The sequence below is a fragment of the Vulpes lagopus genome, chromosome 15, assembly GCF_018345385.1.
Source record: "Vulpes lagopus strain Blue_001 chromosome 15, ASM1834538v1, whole genome shotgun sequence".
NCBI lineage: Eukaryota > Metazoa > Chordata > Mammalia > Carnivora > Canidae > Vulpes > Vulpes lagopus.
In genome coordinates, this window is record NC_054838.1 from 12,609,821 (window position 1) to 12,632,210 (window position 22,390).

Consider the following 22,390-nt stretch of genomic DNA (forward strand, 5'->3'; position numbering starts at 1 on the left):
ACTGAGGGAGGGAAATTATAGAGTTTAGATAAGATTCTAAATTGTCATCCTTCTAAATTATGTCTATTAGTTCCAATTGTTCTATTCCAATCTTTAATTATTGCCAGAAGAGAATATTAGCTTCTGAATAACTAGAAAAAATAAAAAAGGTAGTAGTAGAACAGATAAGGTTGCCTTTAGAATGAGCTATCAGTTAAAAGTCAGTTAAATAAATTATGATATGTTTGTATGATGGAGGATCCTACAGTTACACAGACATTTAAAAGCATGAAATGTGACATGAAATGTTTATGGTATAATGTTTAAATAAAAAAATCAGGGGAAAAATAAGCATTTATAATTTGATATAAATTTTTGTGATATAATTATTTTGTTAAGATTTTAATTCTACATGTTCTCCTATTCCCTTGCCCCTTGCCTCTGTTCAAGCAGGTATCCAGACCCCCATATTTTTGTGAGGCAAAAAGTAAGAGCTGCTTAGAGACAACATGGGCTCTTACTGTCTTTTGGAATGAGAAGGAGGGAAAAAGACAGGAATGCCTTTGAAAGTGAGGTGAAAGAGAGATTCCTCAAGACTTAGAAGTCTGAAGCCCAAAGGTTGAGTGAGCAGCTAAGTCTTCTGTCTCAGTGAAAGAGCCCAGGATGGTGGCAAAACCTCAAAGGAGAAGGCTGCACCTGGGTGCTGGGGCTGCCAGATTCACTCATTTGATTCTAGATTCTTGAGTTCCAAGGGTAGTAAAGGAATACTGGAGTCATCTGGCCAGAGGGAAGATGGCATAAACAGGAATCTCAACAGTAAATCAATGTGGACAGACAACTAAATAATTTCCAGGTACAGGGAGCCTGGGTGGCTCAGGTCATGATCTCAGAATCATGGCTCCCTGCTTGGTGGGGAGTCTGCTTCTCCCTCTCGCTCTGCCCCTCTCCCCAACTCGTGTACTCTCTTTCGCTCTCTCAAATAAATGAAAAATAAAACCATTAAATAATAATAACAATAATTGCCACGTACTTCCACAATAGCTAAGGCCCTAGAAACTTCATAAAATCATAGGTGGAGAGGAAATGCTCAGTAACTGAGACTGATGGCTGCCTGCCACCAGCATGGCAGGGTGGGAGCTCAGAGTTAGATTCAGGTTGATCTAAAGAAATGCGGTATTTATTTCTACGGAATGAGAGCCACACCTACAATACACATATGCATATTATAAATATTAGAAAATATATTCTCAGGGTAATTGTCCTCCTTTCTTTAGATACATATTGTAGGGGAAAAAAATCACTAAAATTTTAACAGTGATTTTTCTCTACCTAATGGATTATGAGGGATTTTGTTTCATACTGTTTGCATTTGAAAAAGTTTAATTAAATGCATATTCCTTTTATTATTGGAAAAAAATATAAAATCTTTATAATTTTACAACCAATGGTAAGCTTTTTTCCCCTGTATATTTGAGCAGGTAAAAAAACAGGGAAGGGTATACATCATAATCTTAGTTTCTATTTTCCAGCTGCTTCAGACCTACCAATACTAACATTCTTAGAAGTATAATATAAACTCAACTTCAGGAAAAGAAAACAAGTTTTTCTCACTTTTTTTTTTTTTTTTAGTTTTTCTCACATTAAAAAAAAAAAGTATTGTATACCTCCTGTACCCTGTAAAAATTTTAAATATTATTGAATCAGTCAGAGTCCCAGCAGGAAACAGATGGCACACTCAAAAGGCACAAATGAAGAGAGTATACTCAGAATGTGGGCAAGGAAATAGCAAGAGATGATATAGTATCACTGCCAAGTAGTTGTGGCCAAGGTGGAGAGAGGGAGGGTAATAAATACCCCCAGATCTCTTTCTCCCACTGCTTTAAAAAAAAAAAAAAAAGATTTAATTTATTTATGAGAGACACAGAGAGAGGTAGAGACACAGGGAGAGGGAGAAGCAGGCTCCATGCAGGAAGCCCGATGCGAGACCCGATCTCAGAACTCCAGGATCACGCCCTGAGTCGAAGGCAAACACTTAAGCACTGAGCCACCTAGGCATCCCTCTCCCACTGCTTTCAGATCTCCTGCTAGTGCCCTCTATCAGCTAAGCTCAACCAGAAGCCAGAGGGGAAAGTGACATTGCTAATATAATCCATAAAAGCTGAAGATCTAGGGGCAATGGAGACTATCTAGCACAGTAACATAAAGTAACATATACTAATTTGCTATAAATATTTCCAAATTTAGGAATTAAGAGATACAAACTTCTAGCTACAAAATAAGTCACAGGGATAAAAAGTACAGCATAGGGTATACAGTCAATAATACTGTAATAACTTTGTATGGTGGATAGGTGGTGACTACACTTACTGTGGTAAGCATTTTGTAACGTACATAATTGTCTGACATATATAATTGTCCAATAGCTATGTTGTACCTGGAATTAATATAATATTATATGTCAATTATACTTCAATTAATTTTTTTAAATAGAAAAAAATACTCCCAAATTTAAAGATTTTTATTAGAAGAGTATTGGAAAGATAGTTTTATACATTAACCTTTGGTAGTATGCAGTATGTTTGGAATTATTACTACTAGTGCTAGTGTACTTTTATTCATTCTTAACTTTTTTAACTATATTGAGCATGGTTTGTATAACACATTATATATATACATATATATATGTGTGTGTATATATATGTGTATATATGTGTATATATATATATATATATATATATATATATATAAAATATAGGTCCTGTCATCCATCTATTATGATTTAATAGATGGAGACAATATATAAACAAATAGGTGCAATTGTTATGTGTGTAGCAGGGTGTTAAAATGAGACTTTATCTCACTTTTGTCTATGACTCTAAGAAAATAAATTATTCCCACATTCCATGGTAAAGTGGAAGACCACCAGAAGAGGAAATTGAAAAAATTGGGGGGGAGGGGACTGCTTTTGCAACTCTTACTTGTCTAACGACTTCTAAGTCAAAAAAGGTTGAAGTTTAGATTTTGAGAGGGTTTTTAGTGTGCAACAGTTGACATTGCTTTTCCTCATCTTCATGCTCAGGCAGAGAGGCTTTAATGGAACTTTGATATATGGCCCTTTGAGCTGGAGATTCTGAGGGCCACAGTGGATTAGTGTCAGGATCATATCTGAGGAAATCATTCATTCAATACTTACAGAGCACTTATTAGTGCACATCTCACTTGTACAGTGAACCAGTTACAGTTGCTATAGTACAGGTACTATTCTAGGCACAGGTGACTATAGCAGTGAATGAAACACATGAAAATCCCCTGCTTTTATGGAGCCAACATTTTAGGGGAATCTGGACAAGCAAAGATGACTAGCTAACTGCAGAGGTGAATTTTGAGTTCGGTTAAAATCCATACTTCCAGAGATGTAAGGCAAAGCCACTCTGTGGATATTTGGATCAGATATGGGCTACTGAAGAAAGAGTCAAGTGGAAGAGTAGAGACTTCCACAGAAAGAAGCTTGAGGCAAAAGCACAGATGCTAGCTACTGACATCGAGCTTATTGCCAGATTGCGAACATTTACCCAAGGGCAAGCAAGAGATGGCCAGGATTTGCTCATCAGTGTAAGGTGAGGCTAGAGGTGTTTTCAAAGAACGCATAAAGTAACAAGTGTCAATTGTAAACACCTGTTAAGCTCAGAGAGCATCCACCTTTAGTTACAGAACTATATTAGCCATGTTAAGAACTCTCTTGCCCTTCCCTCTGTTCCAACTTGGGAGAAATAAGGCAACCTACTTGTTGTCGGTAATGGGAAGGGGTATTAAAAAAGAAATTTTAGGTAGGGACACAGAAAGGAAGTCACCCATTCCCCTTTTATCATTGCAGGTTCAAGCTGGAGGGAAGAGGTAAATAACTCCTAAAGATTTTATTATTATACTGAATTTATCAATTACTAGTATGAGGCTGTTGAATTGACTAGTTAGTACTTGTGATATTTGTGCCATGTTTCATTCAAGGAGCAGGGAGTTATTAACTCCACTGGCATGGTTTTGGTTTTTTAAGAGAGAGAGTGCCAGGGCACATGCCCTGGGGGGAGTGAGAGAGGGGTCAAGGGAGAGGGAGAGAGGGAGAAAGAATCTTCAACAGGCTCCACACTCAGCACAGAGCTCTACTCTGGGCTTGATCTCAGAACCCTAAAACCATGACCCAAGCCAAAATCAAGAGTTGGATGCTCAACCAACTGAGCCACTCAGGTGCCCCATCCACTCGGTGTGTTTTAATATATGGGGGAAAATAATCAGTTATTTGCAGATTGCACCATACACACCTCACTTGTACAGTGAACCAATTACAGTTGCTAAACAGAGTAACATACTGAGATTTATATGCCCATAGGGAAAAAATTTCAACTTGGCTTTTATTTAGTATTTACTTTTTATCTGGTTCTTAAAAAGTCTGATATAAACTAGCCAATGGCCTTTAAATTGAAGAAGTAGTGCTACATTTCCTGATGTAGTCTTCTTACAAAATATCTTTACTGATCAATTTTTCAGCTCTTGGGTAAGGACCAAGATGTATCCTAAGCCAAATCCCCAAAACATGCAGAGAGGAGCTCAAAGTCATAAAAAACTTCAGTAAGTGCTTAGGAACTTCAGTTTCAACAAAAAGGACAATCAAATGGCCCTTCTGATGGCTCATAAGTGGAGCTTTGACAAGAGCCACTCCGAAGAGTCTAGACAATCACTGTTAATGAATAATGTATCACAAAGCCTCATACATTTGCTTAGGAGATAATAATCAAAAGGGCAAGTTTGAGAGTAAGAGATTCATCATTCTTTCATTAAACATATGTTTAGTGAGTGTCTATTATTATACCAGGCTTTGTTCTTTTTTTTTTTTTTTTTAAGATTTTATTTATTTATTCATGAAAGACACAGAGAGAGAGAGAGGCAGAAATACAGGCAGAGGGAGAAGCAGGCTCCCCACAAGGAGCCTGACATGGGACTCCATCCCAGGCCTCCAGGATCACCCCCTCCAGACCCACCCCCACCCGCCCACCCCTGGGCTGAAGGCAGCCCTAAACTGCTAAGCCATCCAGTCTCAGGCTTTGTTCTAACACTAGAAATACCTCAGCAAATAAAAAATTCCTATCCTTGAGTGTTTATTTGATTCCCTGTTACATATTTACAGTATTCCCATGTTGCCCCTCCCCCCAACTTTTACTTGACTTAGCCTCATTGGGTTTCTTTTCTTTGTATTCAACAGATTCCTTCCGGAAAAGTAACATGGTAACAAGGGGTTAACTTCCTAATGGAAGGGAACTCCTAAAATCAATGAGAAAATGACTAATAAAAATAGAGAAAAAAATTATTTTTTCCATTATAATAGCCATCTTTATTTGTAAAAATCCAGATATAAAATGTATTCTTTCAGTCTTTCCAAGGTTTTCTTTTTACAAAAACAAAAAGGCACATGAAAACCATCCCCACTGTCATTCCCACAGGCGATGTTTTTCAGGCAGCCCCCCCCCCCCCATATAGCTACATGCTAAGTGACAATTCACTAAAGCAACATAAATAGTCAAGAAGTACATGAAAAGATTTTTTTTGCTAGTACTCAAAAAATACAAATAAAACTAAAGAGTTTTTTTTCTTTTTCTATCAACTTGATAAAAGTAAAAAGTACTCACCCTACTCAGTGCTTGTGAAGGCATAACGAAAGTGGAACTCACGGGCACTGTAGAAAAAAATCGATATAATTTTTAATTTTTTTGTAATTTAGCCATATTTACAATCATAATTATAAATGCAGGTTCCCTTTGACTGGGCAATTCTATTACCATGAATTCATCATAAGAAGGCAATTAGGAAAGTACATAAAATATGTGTATGTATAAGAATATTCACTATAGTATTTTTATGATAGCAAAGGCTTGGAATTAATCTAATGGCTCACCCATAGCTAAGTTAATTACTGTATTTCTACACAATGGAATAATATGCAACTATTCAAAATAATATATATCATTTAAAAAATAATAATATATATCATTACTTAAGAACACAAAAACATGGCCATAACCTTTTTTAAAGATTTATTTAAGAGAGAGCATGCTCACATGTGCACAAGCATGGGAAGAAGCAGAGGAGGAGAGAGAGAGAGAGAGGGAGAGAATCTCAAGTACACTTCCCACTGAGCGTGTAGCCAATATGGGGCTCCATTTCATGACCCTGAGATCATGACCTAAGCCAACACCAAGAGTCGTATACTTAACCAACTGGGCCACCCGGGCGCCCCTGCATGACCTTAAGTGTATTATAAAACAGTTCAGTATGATTTTATTTGTAAAAACTAGGGACTCACAATTCCTGAGATCAAAACTTGAGCTGAGATCAAGAAGTGGATACTTAACGGACTGAGCAACCCAGGTGCCCCCATTATACATATTTTTGGAGCAAGTGACTATATACATATGTAGAATAGTCAAAATGTTATGTACTATATAAAAATTTTTATTTTTATTTTTTAAAGATTTTATTTATTTATTCATGAGAGACACACAGAGAGAGAGAGAGAGAGAGAGAGAGAGAGGCAGAGACACAGGCAGAAGGAGAAGCAGGCTCCATGCAAGGAGCCCGATGTGAGACTCGATTCCGGGTCCCCAGGATCACGCCCTGGGCCGAAGTTGGGCGCTCAACCACTGAGCCACCCAGGCATCCCCTGTACTATCTAAAATTTTTTAAATGAGTAATCATTCAACACTTATTAAACAATATTTATTAAGCATTTAGTATGTACTAGGCATATGCTGAGTGTTAGAAAAAAAGAACAGTTAATTTAAACTGGATAATTTAATCTACTAAATTAACAGTGATTTTGAAAAATGACAACAACCAATATTGGTGAGTTTAAGGAGGAGGAGATGCTCATATACTATTGTGGAGAGTATAAACCAGTAAAACATTTCTGGAGGGCAATTTAGCACTTTTTATTAATAGACTTTAGAAAAATTCCAATCATTTGATCCAATTCATTTGATTCTGCAATTTTTAGGAACTTATTCTAAGGAAAGGAGTATAAAAACATGTATCAAACAGCATATAAACAAGTGGGTGTGTAGGGGGAACCTAAATATCAAACAATAGGGACTTGGGTAAATAAAACATCGTGTGAAAAAAAATAAAAAAATAAAAAATAAAACATCGTGTGTTCATAATGCAGATACTAGGAAGTCCTATTTAGCCTGGAAAATGTGTATCAGGGAAAAATATATATATATAAAAGGGAGGGGTTTAAAAAGACTGTGAAATTGCTCCGAACTTGAGCAAATCACTTAAGTGATCTGAGTCTGTTCCTTCAACCGCAACGTTTAGATCACTAAGGACCCTTTCAACTCCTAACTTACCTGAACCTAGGTACTTACCTCTTCTACTTTATAAAGAAAATAAATTATCATCATTGGTGCGAAGTAGATATTAAGCTGACAGATGTGGGGCACCTTGGGGGGACTCGGAGGTACAGCATCTGCCTTTGGCCCAGGGTGTGATCCCGGAGTCTTGGGATCGAGTCCCGCATCGGGATCCCCATGGGGCGCGCGTGCTTCTCCCTCTGCCTGTGTCTCTCTCTGTCTCTCATGAATAAATAAATAAAATCTTTTTAAAAATAAAGTGAACGGACAGAGGTTTGCAGAGCTGTACTAAATCAAGTCTTTCATCTGGGGACTTGCCAAAAATCCTCAACAGAGAAAACAGTGTTTCGGAAGAAAACGGCCAGTTTTTCTCAGTGGTCCAAGCTACCAGATTAAAAAAAAAAAAAATCGTTTAAAAACATAAAAAAAAAAACCAAGCCTCATGGATGGTTTTGAGACCATAGAAAGGCATGAGCGCCCTCGTGGAGTTCAAAGTCCTGTAGAGGAAACCAGGGAGGATCACAACGGGTGATCCCTGGCAACGGGGCCTTGAAGAAGCTATCTCCGGGGAACGGAGCAAAGGATTCCACAGTAGAAAGAAAAGCGTGTACACAAACAGCACGCTTGACGAAGAGTGTGGCTGACATCTACAAACGGACCACTACTTTGTGGTCTTTCTTTATTTTTAAGATTTTATTTATTTATTCATGATAGAGAGATAGAGGCAGAGACGCAGGCAGAGGGAGAAGCAGGCTCCATGCAGGGAGCCGGACGCGGGACTCGATCCCGGGACTCCAGGACCACGCCCCGGGCCAAAGGCAGGCGCTGAACCGCTGAGGCACCCAGCGGTCTTTCTCACAGCCTCATCCTTGCAGCCTCATCCTTGCAGCCCCCCCCCGCCCCCATCTCCGTGGTCCCCGAGCGAGCGATGTCCGGCGGCACACCGGGTCACCTGGAATCGCAGGCGTGGTCTCGAGCCATTCCAGGTGGATCGGCCGGGCCGCTGAGGAGCTGGCGGGACTCTCTGCAAGGGCCCAGGCAATGATCACGGAGCATCCAACAAGGGTGATTCGTAGCAGCCGCCCCCGCAGCAACCTGCAGCCGCAGATTTCCCGCCAACCTCAACCCCTCCTTCTTCCGAGGCCCCGCCCACTTCCCAGGGGCCCCGGAGCTTCTGAGGGCGGGGAAAGCGTTGGGCGTCTATCGATATCTCTGGGATCGACTGCCGTGCCCTGCGCCGCCGCCGTCCAGATCCCGAAGGCTTCTCTGTAGATTGCCGAGCGGTAGTTGCGGCCGCGCTCCTGAAGCCGCCACCTCTGCCGGAGGCCGCAGCGGGACCCGCGCCGGAACCATGGTGCGTTGGATTCCGAGCGCGGGCAGGGCTGGGGGGGCGGGGATGGCGAGCCGCGCCCCCCGACCTCCGCAGAGCCGCCCGGGGCCGCGCGGTTCGGGGCCCGCCGCCGCCGGGAGGGTTCGGCGGTGATTCAGCATCTCCGGCCTGGCCCCGAGGGGCGGCGGGGAGTCGGTGCGGCCGCGCTCCGGGGCTCGTCTCGCTGTCCGCCGGGCCCCGGACGTGCTCGCCGCTCCAGGTCCGTCGGAGGAGCGGGTGCGAGGGAGGAAAGGAGCAGGAACTAGGGATCGACCCGGCGGCGGCTTCCCTGTACCGCCAGTGCGGGCTCGGCCGCCGGCCTCGGGGTCCAGGACGGCGGCCGCCTTACCTGCGGGGCCGCCCGATTTCTCTTCCGCCCTGGAGCTTGATGGCAGCAGATGCTTTTCAGTCCCTCTGTCCGGGCCACCCCGTTTTACAGATGAACAAACCGAGGCCGAGAGGAGACGCGTCCGCATGGCTCCAGCCTGGGCTCGGCTCTTCCAGCCTCCCCTCTGCAGACCCTGCGCTCGCCTTTCTCACCCCCCCGCCCCCTCCCCTCTCCTCCATCTTTCTCCCTGTATCGTGAGGCCCTAACGATGCTGACCCTGGAGCTGTTTGCGTCGGCATCTCCCCTCCCGAGAACATCCTCGTGTCCGTTCCTTCAATAGGAACGTTGATCCATACGTACAGGGCCCCGTTTTGAGTGCAGTAAGGGTTGGAAGATAAATCTGCCGCGGCTCTAATCACAGAGTAAAAAAAAAAAAAGAAGGGCTGGGAGGATGTGTTGGAATTTTTGGGAGAAAAGATGGAGATGACCTAAAGAGGTCGAATTTTGAGCTAGTTTTTGGGTTTTTTTTGTTTTGTTTTGGTTTTGGTTTTGGTGAGTGCTTTTAACCATTTATTAGGGCCCGTGTAAGAGAAGAGCATAAGCATGAGAGAAGGGAACATGACCCTATGAACCTTAGTGACTGAATCCAAAGGGAGTGCTACCAACAGTAGTGGAATCGGAAGTTGGGAAGATAGGTCCCATCCAGATCCGCCTCTCCCTTAGCTTAGGGTAAATTCGGAATTGGCTTGCAACCGACGACAGTCGTGATCCTCCAGTGAGGTGGTGTGAACAGCATGTGTTGCTGTTGAATGGAAACAGGTGGGAGGACATTGTTTAACGATAGAGCTTGTTTAAAATCTGTGATATTTCGAAAGTTCATGGGTCTTTTTTTCTTTCACTTGCAGTTTCGCAACCAGTATGACAATGACGTCACTGTTTGGAGCCCTCAGGTAAGAATATTTTATACTTTTATCTGTGGCTTTAGAAACTCATAAGGAGGGGACGCCTGGGTGGCTCAGCGGTTGAGGGTCTGCCTGGTGCCCAGGGTGTGATCCCAGAGTCCGAGGATCAAGTCCCACATCAGGCTTCTTGCCTGGAGCCTGCTTCTCCTCCCTCTGCCTGTGACTCTGCCTCTTTTTCTGTGTCTTTCATGAATAAATAAAATATTTTTTTTAAAAAGAAAGAAACTGATGAGGGTCATCTCGTTGTTGGCTCTCCAGTAGAGCTTGCGACTCTTGATCTTGGGGTCATGAATTTGAGTCCCATGTTGGGCAAAGAGTCTACTTTAAAAGCAAAGAAACTCATGAAACTGTAGGCTGTGAGAATATGGAATATAATCATTTTAGACATTCCTGGAACATAAGTTTATCATTAAAGTGACTTTCCTAGTTTAAAAAAAAAATCTTGGGGATCCCTGGGTGGCTCAGCGGTTGAGTGCCTGCCTTTGGCCCAGGGCGTGATCCTGGAGTCCCAGGATTGAGTCGCACGTCAGGCTCCCTGCACAGAGCCTGCTTCTCCCTCTGCCTGTGTCTCTGCCTCTCTCTCTCTCTCTCTCTCTCTCTCTGTCTGTGTGTGTGTCTCTCATGAATAAATAAATAAAATCTTTTAAAAAAATTAAAATTTAAAAAAATCTTTTGAGATTTTAACTATATTCACCTGAGATTTGGGACCACTAGATCAATATTAAATATATAAAAGGTGACTGTAAGATGTGTTTTCTCTTTAGGGCAGGATTCATCAAATTGAATATGCAATGGAAGCTGTCAAACAAGGTTCAGCCACAGTTGGTCTGAAATCAAAAACCCATGCAGTGTTGGTTGCATTGAAGGTGAGTGAAGCAGTACATAAATCTTCTTCATGTAGAAAATGGAACTAACGGGGATCCGTGGGTGGCTCAGTGATTTGGCGCCTGCCTTTGGCCCAGGGCGCGATCCTGGAGTCCCGGGATCTAGTCCCACGTCTGGCTCCCAGCATGGAGCCTGCTTCTTCTCCCTTTGCTTGTGTCTCTGCTTCTGTCTCTCTCTCTCTCTGTGTCTATCATAAATAAATAAATAAATCTTAAAAAAAAAAAAAAGAAAGAAAATGGAACTAACAAAGTTAAGTTTCACTGAAATAATAAAATTATAAATGTGTTTTTATGTTTTATAATGTTTCTGTTTAGAGAGCACAGTCAGAGCTTGCAGCTCATCAGAAGAAAATTCTTCATGTTGATAACCATATTGGTATCTCAATTGCGGGACTTACTGCTGATGCTAGACTGTTATGGTGAGTATGATCGTGAAAAACAAAAGAAACATCCCTTTTGATTCGTCCAGATAATATATTTTAGGAAGATGTATGGCAGAGTTTATAAATTCAGATTGTTAATACCTCAGCGTATTTGGGCTCAGTTACAAGTACTCCATTTCTTGATTCCTCTAGTAGTAACTACTAGAATTAATGATGTTAAGATTAAAGCTTTTGAGAAGTCAGGGAATAATGTGATACTTGTTAACTCAAGATATATGGTTTGAGACAATGTTATGTCTAAGAAGAGCTTGACACTTTTGTCTGGTTTCTAAGGACCTGGCAAACTACACTTGCTTTCTTTAATATGCCAGTATTTATTAGATACTTATTTTTTGTGAAGCTCAATACTAGATGCTGCAGATACACAAAGGTGAGTCAGATATATATCTTGTGTTTTAGGAACTTAAAATCTAGTAGTATATCTATAATACAAGGTAGAAAGTAGAGAGTAACTTTTTTTTTTTTTTTTTTAAGATTTTATTTATTCATGAGAGACACAGAGAGAGAGACAGAGACATAGGCAGAGGGAGAAGGCATCTCCATGCAGGGAGCCTGATGCAGGACTCAGTCCCGGGATTCCAGGATCACACCCTGGGCCAAAGGCAGGTGCTAAATGCTGAGCCATCCAGGGATCCCCAGTAACAGATAGATTTCTATGAGAGTTCAGAGGAGATAGAGATGATGTATAGTTGAGAGGTGTTATAAGTGAAGAGCCAGGGCTTTGAAATCATGGAGATTTTATTCTTACCTTTACCACTTAGTATTTTATTTAAAAAAATTTTTTTTAAAGATTTTTTTTTATTCATAGAGACACACAGAGAGAGAGAGAGAGAGAGGCAGAGACACAGGCAGAGGGAGACGCAGGCTCCATGCAGGGAGCCAGACGTGGGACTCGATCCAGGGTCTCCAGGATCACGCCCTGGGCTGCAGGTGGCGCTAAACCGCTGTGCCACTGGGGCTGCCCACCACTTAGTATTTTAGATGAGATGCTGGTTACTTAAACCATCAGTTCTTTTGTATTTACTTTTTCAGGGTTATTGTTTAAGAACCTAACATGACTCTTAATACAGTGCCTTTTACGTAACATACGAATGTGTGTGTTGGGAGGTCAAAATTAGCCAAAACTAATTTCTTTTCTTTCCTTTTCTTTTTTTAATCTATAACTCCCAGGGAAATCATTTTAGGAAATTTTATCAGTGTGTCCTCAGGTGATTGTTTTTAAGATTTTACTTATTTGGGCAGCCAAATAAGTATTGGTTTTTGAAAGCTCTAGAAAATGTAAAATATGCTGCATGGTCAAACATTTTATTTAACCCAATCTATCCAAAATACTGCCATGTCAACACGTAATCAATATGAAAACTTTATTGAGATATTTTACGTTGTTTTTTTTGTACTAAGTCTTTGAAATTTCATGTGTATTTTGCACTTAAGGTACTTCTCAATTCAGACTAGCCACTTTTTAAGTGCTGAATAGTCACATGTAACCAGTACCTGCCATGTTGAACAATGCAGTTTAGATAGCCTTGGGAAATGGACTTAAAAGTACTGAACAAATAGCATGGTTCCTGCCATCAACATTTGATTCTCAGATATGTGACGTACACATAAACTGGACAAAGCATCATGGAAAGAAAGGTGCATATCCATTTCTTGTTGTTTATCCTTTTGTCTTTGATAGTTAGGCACGAATTCCCTTTTCCCCAGTGTGATATTTGCTTGACTCTTACCAGGTTTAACAGTGAGGCTCAATAGTCCAGTGTCCAGCATCTCCTCTAGAGTGCTGCTTATGGATAGAAGCAATGTTGGCAGGAACGTGTAGCAATGTTCTAGTATCACTTCTATTTCTTGCAGTTGCTCTGTTGGGGAAATTTCAGTCAGTTTCCAAAAAAACAAGTAGTTATGCTATTTGGTGATTCAAGATCTAGAGTTGTTGCTGACAGTGGGAAGGGTAAGAAAAGAGAGCTTGCTCTTTAGTCTCTAAAATTCTCAGAGACCAGTTTATCCAAAGTTAAGGAATATTTTAGTCTTTTTTTTTTCTTTTAAACCTCGTGTGGCCAAAGAGTTTTGTATAAAATGCATCCTTGTGGTGTGACTTTCTGATTCCTTTATATGGGTGTAATCCATGTGAAGAAAGCAAAAAGAAATCAAACTACTTTATTTAGATTGAAATAATTCTGATTTGAAATAACTAATTTTCCTTGTTTCTTTTTTAGTAATTTTATGCGCCAGGAGTGTTTGGATTCCAGATTTGTTTTTGACAGACCTCTTCCTGTGTCTCGTCTTGTATCTCTAATTGGAAGCAGTATCCTTTTTTTTGTTGTTAGCATTTATGGATGTGAAATTTAAATAGATTTTTGATACTTAAGCCTTATGTTAATTACTGGGAATATAATACATAGCATAGGTTAAGAGTTTGAAAACTAAGGTTAATTACTTCTCAATAACAGAATATTTAAAATTTAGAAGAAGAATTGTGGAAAATTTTGCCATGGAAAAATGTGTTCTAAATAAGGAATTGGGTTGCTCTTTCATCAGCCCTTTTCCGGGTGTCAGTGAGCCCAATTTGAGGAAAACCAGTCAAGTCTCATTTTTAGAGAAGATTTAAAGTTTTTTATTGGTGGTTCTAGATGTCCTCCAAAATTCTTGACCCCTTATATCCAAAACAGATGAGGTTCTCTACATGAGAAGAGATCATTTTGCTAGCCCTCAGTCTTAGGTTTGGTGGATAGTCCTAACATTTTTTCATACTAAGCCAAGAAATGTTGCTCTTTTATTTTCTTCTTGGTGTGGTAGATTATGCAGCAATTAAAAAAAAAGCAGAGCTCTTTGTTAATAGTGTTTAATTTGAAAATAAAGATAGTACTTTATTCCTTGTTAGAACAGTTTCTTTAACTAGTTTAAGAGACCCAGATACCAACACAACGGTATGGCCGGAGACCATATGGTGTTGGACTGCTCATTGCTGGTTATGATGTAAGTTCATAGAATATTATTATATTTTAATGACTTTTTAAAAACTAACTAGAAAATACGTGTGTGTGAGTGTGTGTATATATATATATTTCTTACCTATTTGTAGGATATGGGCCCTCACATTTTCCAAACCTGTCCATCTGCCAACTATTTTGACTGTAGAGCCATGTCCATTGGAGCCCGTTCTCAATCAGCTCGTACTTACTTGGAGAGACATATGTCTGGGTTTATGGAATGTAAGTGAATTTCTTTTTTTTTGCCTCCTCTAGAATTTTTTTTTTTTTTTTAAGATTTTATTTATTTATTCATGAGAGAGAGAGAGAGAGAGAGGCAGAGATACAGGCAGAGAGAGAAGCAGGCTCCATGCAGGGAGCCTGACGTGGTACTCGATCCTGGGTCTCCAGGATCATGCCCTGGGCCAAAGGCAGGAGCTAAACGGCTGAGCCACCCAGGGATACCCCCCTCTAGTCTTTATATAGTGAGTAAATAGTATCCTAAATGAAAAAACTGTCAGCCTTAGGGTAAGAGTTTTTTGGTTTGTTTTTAAATAAGTCCATGGAGTGTTTTTTATTTCTGTCATAGATACTGGTTATTACCCTGTTCAGCCATCACAGTAGTTTCAATCACTAGAACTTTGTCAAAATACAAATACCAAAATACAGAGGTCTTCAACTTTGAAGAGCTTGGTTCAGTTAGTCTGAAGTATGCCCCATTCAGAGTTGAGAACCACTTACCAATTATAAGTTCTCTTACCAGCTTTTAGTTTTCTGTGATTCTGTTCTTATTTGGAGCCACACAGACATTTCTGCATTAAGTAGTCCATAAACAAGTAAAAAACTTGGTGTAGCTTTGAGAAAGAAAGGTAAAAAGCGTTGATGTAAGATGTGATCATAGGGCAGGTTTTCAAACTTGCTTTACTCATGCAAGTTTCAAGGACTTAACACATGCTTTTTGGACATCTCTTGAGTTGACTATGTAGTGTTTTCTCCTTCATTCTATCATGGTGTATTGCATTATTTTACTTCTGAATTTTTTTTTAAGGTTTTATTTATTTATTCATGAGAGATGCATAAAGAGACAGGCAGAGACATAGATAGAGGGAAAAGCAGGCTCCATGCAAGGATCCCAAAGCGGGACTCGATCCCAGGACTCTAGGAACATGCCCTGGGCTAAAGGCGGGCATGAACTTTAGCTGAACCACCCAGGCATCCCTTGACTTCAGAATGTTAAACCAGCTTTGCATTCCTAGAATAAATCCCTCTTCCTCATGATTTATAGTATAAAAACACATTCTCTCTCTCTCTTTCTCTCTATGTATATATCTATAAATGTTTACATTAACATAAATGTTGCTGGATTCATTGTGCTGATATTTTCTTGAGGTATTTTGTGTTTGTATTCATACAGGTTATTGATCTATAGTTTTATTTTCTTGTGATAGCCTTTGTCTAGTTTTGGTATCAGGTTAGTACTGGCCACATAGAAAGAGTTGGAGACTTTGTTTATAAAGAGGAAACACCTTCCATAGAATATATTTTACAAAATTTTGTGTTGTATCATTTGTGAATCTGGATTCTCATTTAATTTATCATAAAACATTTAGTAACAAAAATCATGTATTCTCCCATTACATAAAATAATGGCAATGTTTATTATTATTGCCATGTTATCATATGGCTAAACATTAAAATTTTGGCTGTTATTGTGATATATTTAGTATGTGACTGAAGCCACAATTTCAGACTATAGACCACAAATAAAAGCAGCCTGGTATGAAGATGAAATTAAGAAATAATTGTTAATTTATTGTATAGGCAATTTGAATGAACTGGTTAAACATGGTCTGCGTGCCTTACGAGAGACACTTCCTGCAGAACAGGACCTAACTACAAAGGTAGGTATCATGTTTTCCAACTTGATTTTAACATTACAAGTCAATCATTTATATTTATGAAATATAATAGAGGACTGTATACTTAACAGTTCTTTAATTTGGGAGATGTTTACCTTGGTTCATTGTTTCTCCTTAAGCTATTCACTAAATGATCTGATTTTGAAATGATTTGCAAACATTTCTTCTTGGTAAAAGCAATAAAACCAGTCAGTCTTAGGGAGATCGTCCTTCATTTCTTCAGCAGGTAGAAATATCCTTGTATTATTAACTCAGTTAACAAATATATATATATATATATATAGTACCTACCATGTGTAGACACTAGATACTGAGACTATAAAGTAAACACAGCAAACATTTTGACCTTCATGTAACATCCATCCAAGTCAAGGAGATAGACAATATACCCTTAAGTAAATTAATTATACATTAGAAGATGACAAATGCTACAGAAATAACTAAGGTTAAGAGGAGAAAGAATGACCATCTAGGGGGTAGGAAGGTATGGTGAGAGAAATTTAAAATAGAGTGGTTAAGGATTGCCTTGCTGAGAAAGTGAAATTTGAGGAAAATAAAGATGTGTGAGTGAGAGTGATTCAGATGTCTAGAGCAAGTTCATTCCAAAGAATACAAATGTAAGGGCCTTGAGTCCAGAATATTCCTAGTATTTGAGGCAAAGAGGTCACGAATGTTGGAGTCAATGATCAAGAGGAGGAGAAGGAATAAAGTCAGGTAATGGAGGCCAGATCGTGTATAAACCATTGTAGGTACTTTGGATTTTTACTGAGTGGGCAGTTAGAGTTTGAACAGAACAGTACCATGATTTGATTTAGGTTTCAAAAGAATAGTTCTAGTCACCATTTTGAAAATAGATTGTAGTGGGCAACATGGGTGAAAATAGCTTTACAACTATTTAGATCATATAGATGAGAAATTGTGGTAAATTAGAGGAGAGCCTTAGAGTTGGAGATGAGGATAAGTTTTTTTGAATTAGAGTGAAAAACGTTTGCTAACAAATTGGTTGTAGGGGTGTAAGAACAACAAAAATTGTTTTCAAAATTTTGGGCTTGATTAGAGGAGGGAGAAATTTATGATTTACTGAGCTAGATAAGACGGTGAAAACAAGTTTTGGGGCGGGAGCTGTGAAGAAAGATCAGGCAGTTAGCTTAGACCTAGAAAACTTGAAATTTCTATTGTCCATTGGTGATATAAAATAAGCAGTTATTGGAGCACCTAGCTGGCTCAGTCAGTAAAGCATGTGGCTTTTAATATCAGGGTTGTGAGTTTAAGCCCCATCTTGGGCATAAAGCTTACTTTAAAAAAAAAAAAAAAAAAGCAGTTGTCAGATATGTATCTCCTGGAGTTTTGTGGAGAATGGTCTAGCCTAGACTTACAAATTTTGGAGTCTTTATGTAGAAATGGTGATTTAGATTGGATGATACTGCTAAAGGAATCAAATAGTTTCACAAGAGGTTTGAGGCCTGGGCTAGGGGCACTCTAACCTTTAGAAATTGGAAGGTGTATAAGTATCAGCAGAAAGGAACTGAGAACGATGACCAGGGAGGTAGGAGGAAAACTTGGAAAGTGAGACATTTTTGAAAACAAATGAAGAAACTATTTCAAGGAAGAAGGAATGAAAAATTCCTAGTAAATCAAGGAAGATGTGGAGTGAGAATTAACCATTAGACTGGCAATGATGTCACTGGGGACTTCATTAGACAGTTTCATTGGAATGGTGAGCCCAAAGCCTGAAAGGAATGGAATCAGGAGAGAATGAGAGAGGAGGAATAGGAGGCACCTCTATGGAGATTTTTCTCTTGCAGTTTCAGAGAAATGGGGGTCCTGGCTGGAAGAGAACGTAGTTGAGTGTTTTTGTTGTTTTGGTATTCTAAGGTAGGAGAAGTTATAGCACATTTGGTGCATGGTTATAAGAATAATCCAGTGTAAAGGGAAATATTTATGTAGGAGAAATATGAGAAAAACTGCTGGACCAATGTCAAACAGTATACAAGTGGAAAGGTAGACCTTAGAGAGGAAATTGGACCATTCATTCACACTAACACGAAGGGAGAGAATCTAGGGACATAGATACAGGAAACACTAGATACTGTGGGAGCTTGTGAACATTCTCTTCTAATTGCTTGTTTTCTCAGTGAAATAAGGAGCAAGGAGAATAGAAAATGTTAGAAGAGACTGAATGATCTAGGGACCTGTATAGTACAATGCAGGAACCATTATGGATCTCCTTGTGGTTAATGATCATTAACTAAAGTGAGATCAGTCAGCATTTTGTAAATCCATTTTATTATAGTGTTTGGATAATTATGTATTATATATGTGAAGAATTTATAACTGGTATAATCTTTTGAAAATAATTTTTACTTACCTAAAAAGAACTTTTTTCCAAAACAATCAGGAATGTACATAAAATTATTTTTAAGTGTTTAAAGTACCTATAGTGGCACCTAGTGGCTTAGTCGGTTAAGCATCTGACCCTTGATTTTGGCTCAGGTTATGATGAGATTGAGCCCCCGAATCTGGCTCCATGGTGAGCATGGAGCCTGCTTAAGATCTCCCTCCCATAAATAAATAAATAAATAAATACATACATACATACATACATACCCACCCACCCCATAATGCCATCACTCCAAGGAGACTATCTTTTAAAATTTGGGTTTACTCATCTTCCAGGGGGGCCTTTTTTACATTGGTTAGCATTCACTGAACATTTTAAAACTTGCTCTTTAATTTTAACATGTAGAACATAGTTCCAAGACCCTACCAGATTCAACACAAGATCCCACAACTTACTCTCTTTCCTTTTAAAGAACCATCATGTCTTAATTTACACAAGAAACAAACTGATTATTTCTTTAGAGTTAGGCTTACTTCCCAGCTAATTTGCTTGCTCTGTTAGCATTAGTCTGCAGCACATTTCTATTATAAGCCAAGTTACAAATTTCTAGTGGCATAGACCTTCAATGTTACTCATGATTATGAAAAGTGAATATTAGATCTGCAAGTTATGAGGATCTGCTAGTTTTCTTCTTTTTTTCTATATTTACTTTTTAGTCTTATTAAAATAGTGCTATATAAACTTTTATTCTGTTTTTCTTCACCCCATATTTAACAAAAGCATTTTCCCAACATAAATTCTTTTAATTTTTACCTTTTTCCCCCACTCAGAATGTTTCCATTGGAATTGTTGGTAAAGACTTGGAGTTTACGATTTATGATGATGATGATGTATCTCCGTTCCTGGAAGGTCTTGAAGAAAGACCACAGAGAAAGGCACAGGTATATAACTAATCATAACACCAGAGGCTTTAGTCCTATCATAAACTCTGTTCCTACATCAATTGTTTAGTAAATCTTCCATTTTTATGTTTAAGTATTGAACTGGGCTCACAGTTCAAATAGCAGTAGGAAAAGCTAGAACTGAATAATGTAAAACTGAGAGGTAGTGATCTCCATAAGCAAAAATTGATGATTTGGTTATCTAATGCTATTTTTCACAATTCTGTTGGTTGACTATGGCTACGTGATTCTTTTGCTGGTCTCATTTAGAGTCTCTTGTGTTGTAGTCAGTTGAAGCAACGGGACTGGCACATTGAAGATGGCTTTATTCACATGTCCTCTTTATTCATACTCTTTAGGTATATCCTAGAAAGATAGCTAGAAGGCTGGGACCTCTGTCCATGTAATCTCAAAGCCTCTCTTTAGCAGTGTAGTAGCTCAGAGCTTGCAAACGTTGAAAATCTCAAAAGTGGAAGCTGCTAGACTTTCTTAAAGGCTGAGGCTCAGGAGTGGCACAGCATCAATTTTGCTCATTTTGTTGATGAAATTATAAGGCCTGCTAAGAATCTACAGGAGTGGGGACTGAGAGAAAGTTCATTGGGGGCCCTTTGGAAACTAAATTTACTCTTCCTAAATATTGAGAAAAGAGGAAGTATTGGGAAATCTCAGATTAAATATTGGTCCTTTTTGTTGGATATTTAGAATACACATTTGCTATTTATAAATTCTTATTTGATAGCTGTGTAATTGAAAATAAAGTTTCCTGGGGAAAAAATATATAAAGTTTCCTGGAGAGAAGTATTTTCTACAGTGTGAATTTTTTTTCAACCTGGAGAGGATATTGTTGGTACAGTTTGGAGGAGTAGGATTTGCATTGTTTAAACTGCTGTTAATAAGAACCAGCACTGTTGGGAAAAATGCTGTGAGTTCCACACAGCTGATTTGTTTTATCATGTTTTCTCTGTGTTGATTAGTGCTAAAGAGGATAAGAATGTCTAAAATATACTGATTATATTCTAAGGCTAGTAGTGGTAATACAAAGAAGGACTTTACTCCTGAACAAGATAAAGTGATAAAATGTTAAAATTGTTCAATGATGCTTAGGTTTTCAGACCTATAAAATTATGTCTGTTTAAGAAACAACAACAACAAGGGGATCCCTGGGTGGCGCAGCGGTTTGGTGCCTGCCTTTGGCCCAGGGCGCGATCCTGGAGACCTGGGACCGAATCCCACATCGGGCTCCCGGTGCATGGAGCCTGCTTCTCCCTCTGCCTCTCTTCTCTCTCTGTGTGAATATCATAAATTTAAAAATAAATAAATTAATTAAAAAAAAAAAAGAAACAACAACAAAATACCATTGGTTCAGAAATTTTAACAGGACATGAACTAAAATTGAGTATCCAAAATAATCTCCTATCCCCTTTTTCATGTAAATTCTTTTATAATATCTGTGATTAGAAGTATATATTGGTCAAGTGATTTTTTTTTTAACCTGTTTTCTTTTTTCTTTCCCCTACAGCCTGCTCAACCTGCTGATGAACCTGCAGAAAAGGCTGATGAACCAATGGAGCATTAAGTCACAAACCAGTCTGTATGTGTATTATCAAATATGTAAGAATGCAGGAGCCCTTACTGATGACAGTAATCTATACTTTGAACCAAAAGATGTGGCGTGGTCTTCTGGTATGTTTTAGGAATCGGTCCAGATGTGTTTTTCCCAAGTAACTTGTCTGAACCATATAATGGTGTGCATTTTTCTTTGAGAGGGTCTATATAATCATTTTCTAGAAAGTATAGTTATCTGTACTAATGTTTTTATATGAAGAACATAGTGTCTTTGTGGTTTTACAGACAACTGTGAAATAAAATTGTTTCACCTGCCTGTGTATTGGGTTTCTCTTTGTTTTTTAAGTAGCTTCAACTATAATGATTGATTATAAGGAGATTACAACTGGTTATCTGCCACATTTGCCAAATTAATTTGCCTTAAGTTTAGTGATGAGGGAAAATAATACCTCTTATCTATCACAGCCTTATACCAATTCCCTATGTATGGACTAGCTACATGAAAATCATGGAGATTTGGTTCAGAATACAAATTGCAGGGTTCAACGCTGAAGATTCTTATTAAAACCTAAGAAACTGGGACGCCTGGGTGGCTTGGTGGTTGACTGCCTTGGGCACAGGGCATGATCCTGGAGACCCAGGATCGAGTTCCGCATCAGACTCCCTGCATGGAGCCTGCTTCTCCCTCTGCCTATGTGTCTGCCTCTTTTGCTCTGTGTCTCTCATAAATAAATAAATAAAATCTTAAAAAAAAAAAAAAACCTAAGAAACTGCCACTTCCCAGCAACCATAGTATCAAGATTTCTAACATGTAAATGGTTTTTCTTTGCAACCAGCAGATGGCAGTAGTGATAGCTCTGGTCTCTATAGAGAACTTTTGTAAAAATAACAAAAGGGAAAGTTTAATCCCAAACCTCATTTCCTCTTATGCTCACCCCACTCTGCTGTAATCTTTCGGTTGCTTTCTATTATTGTTGTGAGCAGTGCATGCAAATATTGCAGAACAATTTTTGTCTTAGGCCATGCAGAATGAAATTCGAGGAAATCTGATTTACAAAGCAAAATACTCCAAAATTTTGCTAAGAAGCCTTGAGGAGTTTTTTATTGTCTGAGATTCCTATCTTTCTAGAGAGGAGCAGTTCTTTCATAGATACGGAACTTGGATTAAAATTCTACTAATTAGGGGTGCCTGGGTGGCTTGGTTGGTTGTGTCTGCTTTCTACTCAGGTCACGATCCCAGAGTTCTGGGATCAAGCCCCACATCGGGGCTCCCTGTTCAGCAGTGAGCCGGC

General features: G+C 39.1%; 1 protein-coding gene and 1 long non-coding RNA gene across 3 annotated transcripts in view; one reads left to right on the forward strand and one right to left on the reverse strand.

The window, feature by feature from the left end:
- The window catches only part of LOC121476476, a 51,120-nt gene extending 42,657 nt beyond the window's left edge, over window positions 1–8,463 (reverse strand). For both annotated transcript variants that reach the window (XR_005983954.1, XR_005983955.1), the window contains exons 1-2: window positions 8,329–8,463; window positions 5,658–5,704 (exon numbers count right to left, since the gene is read on the reverse strand). This is a non-coding gene — a long non-coding RNA (uncharacterized LOC121476476). The remainder of the gene's footprint in view (window positions 1–5,657; window positions 5,705–8,328) is intronic.
- A 176-nt stretch (window positions 8,464–8,639) lies between these two features.
- On the forward strand, window positions 8,640–21,427 carry PSMA1 (proteasome 20S subunit alpha 1). Its single transcript, XM_041730526.1, has 10 exons — window positions 8,640–8,730; window positions 9,979–10,023; window positions 10,800–10,901; window positions 11,235–11,338; window positions 13,579–13,667; window positions 14,268–14,338; window positions 14,445–14,574; window positions 16,153–16,232; window positions 19,422–19,532; window positions 21,052–21,427. Exons 1-10 carry the CDS (start codon window positions 8,728–8,730, stop codon window positions 21,106–21,108), a joined length of 792 nt encoding a protein of 263 aa, XP_041586460.1. The 5' UTR covers window positions 8,640–8,727; the 3' UTR covers window positions 21,109–21,427.
- The last annotated feature ends 963 nt before the right edge of the window (window positions 21,428–22,390 follow it).

Coding starts and splice junctions, on each gene's coding strand:
- PSMA1 (XM_041730526.1), top strand. Junction 16,233..19,421: donor AACAGGACCTAACTACAAAG/GTAGGTATCATG, acceptor TCCCCCACTCAG/AATGTTTCCATTGGAATTGT. Junction 19,533..21,051: donor GACCACAGAGAAAGGCACAG/GTATATAACTAA, acceptor TTTCCCCTACAG/CCTGCTCAACCTGCTGATGA.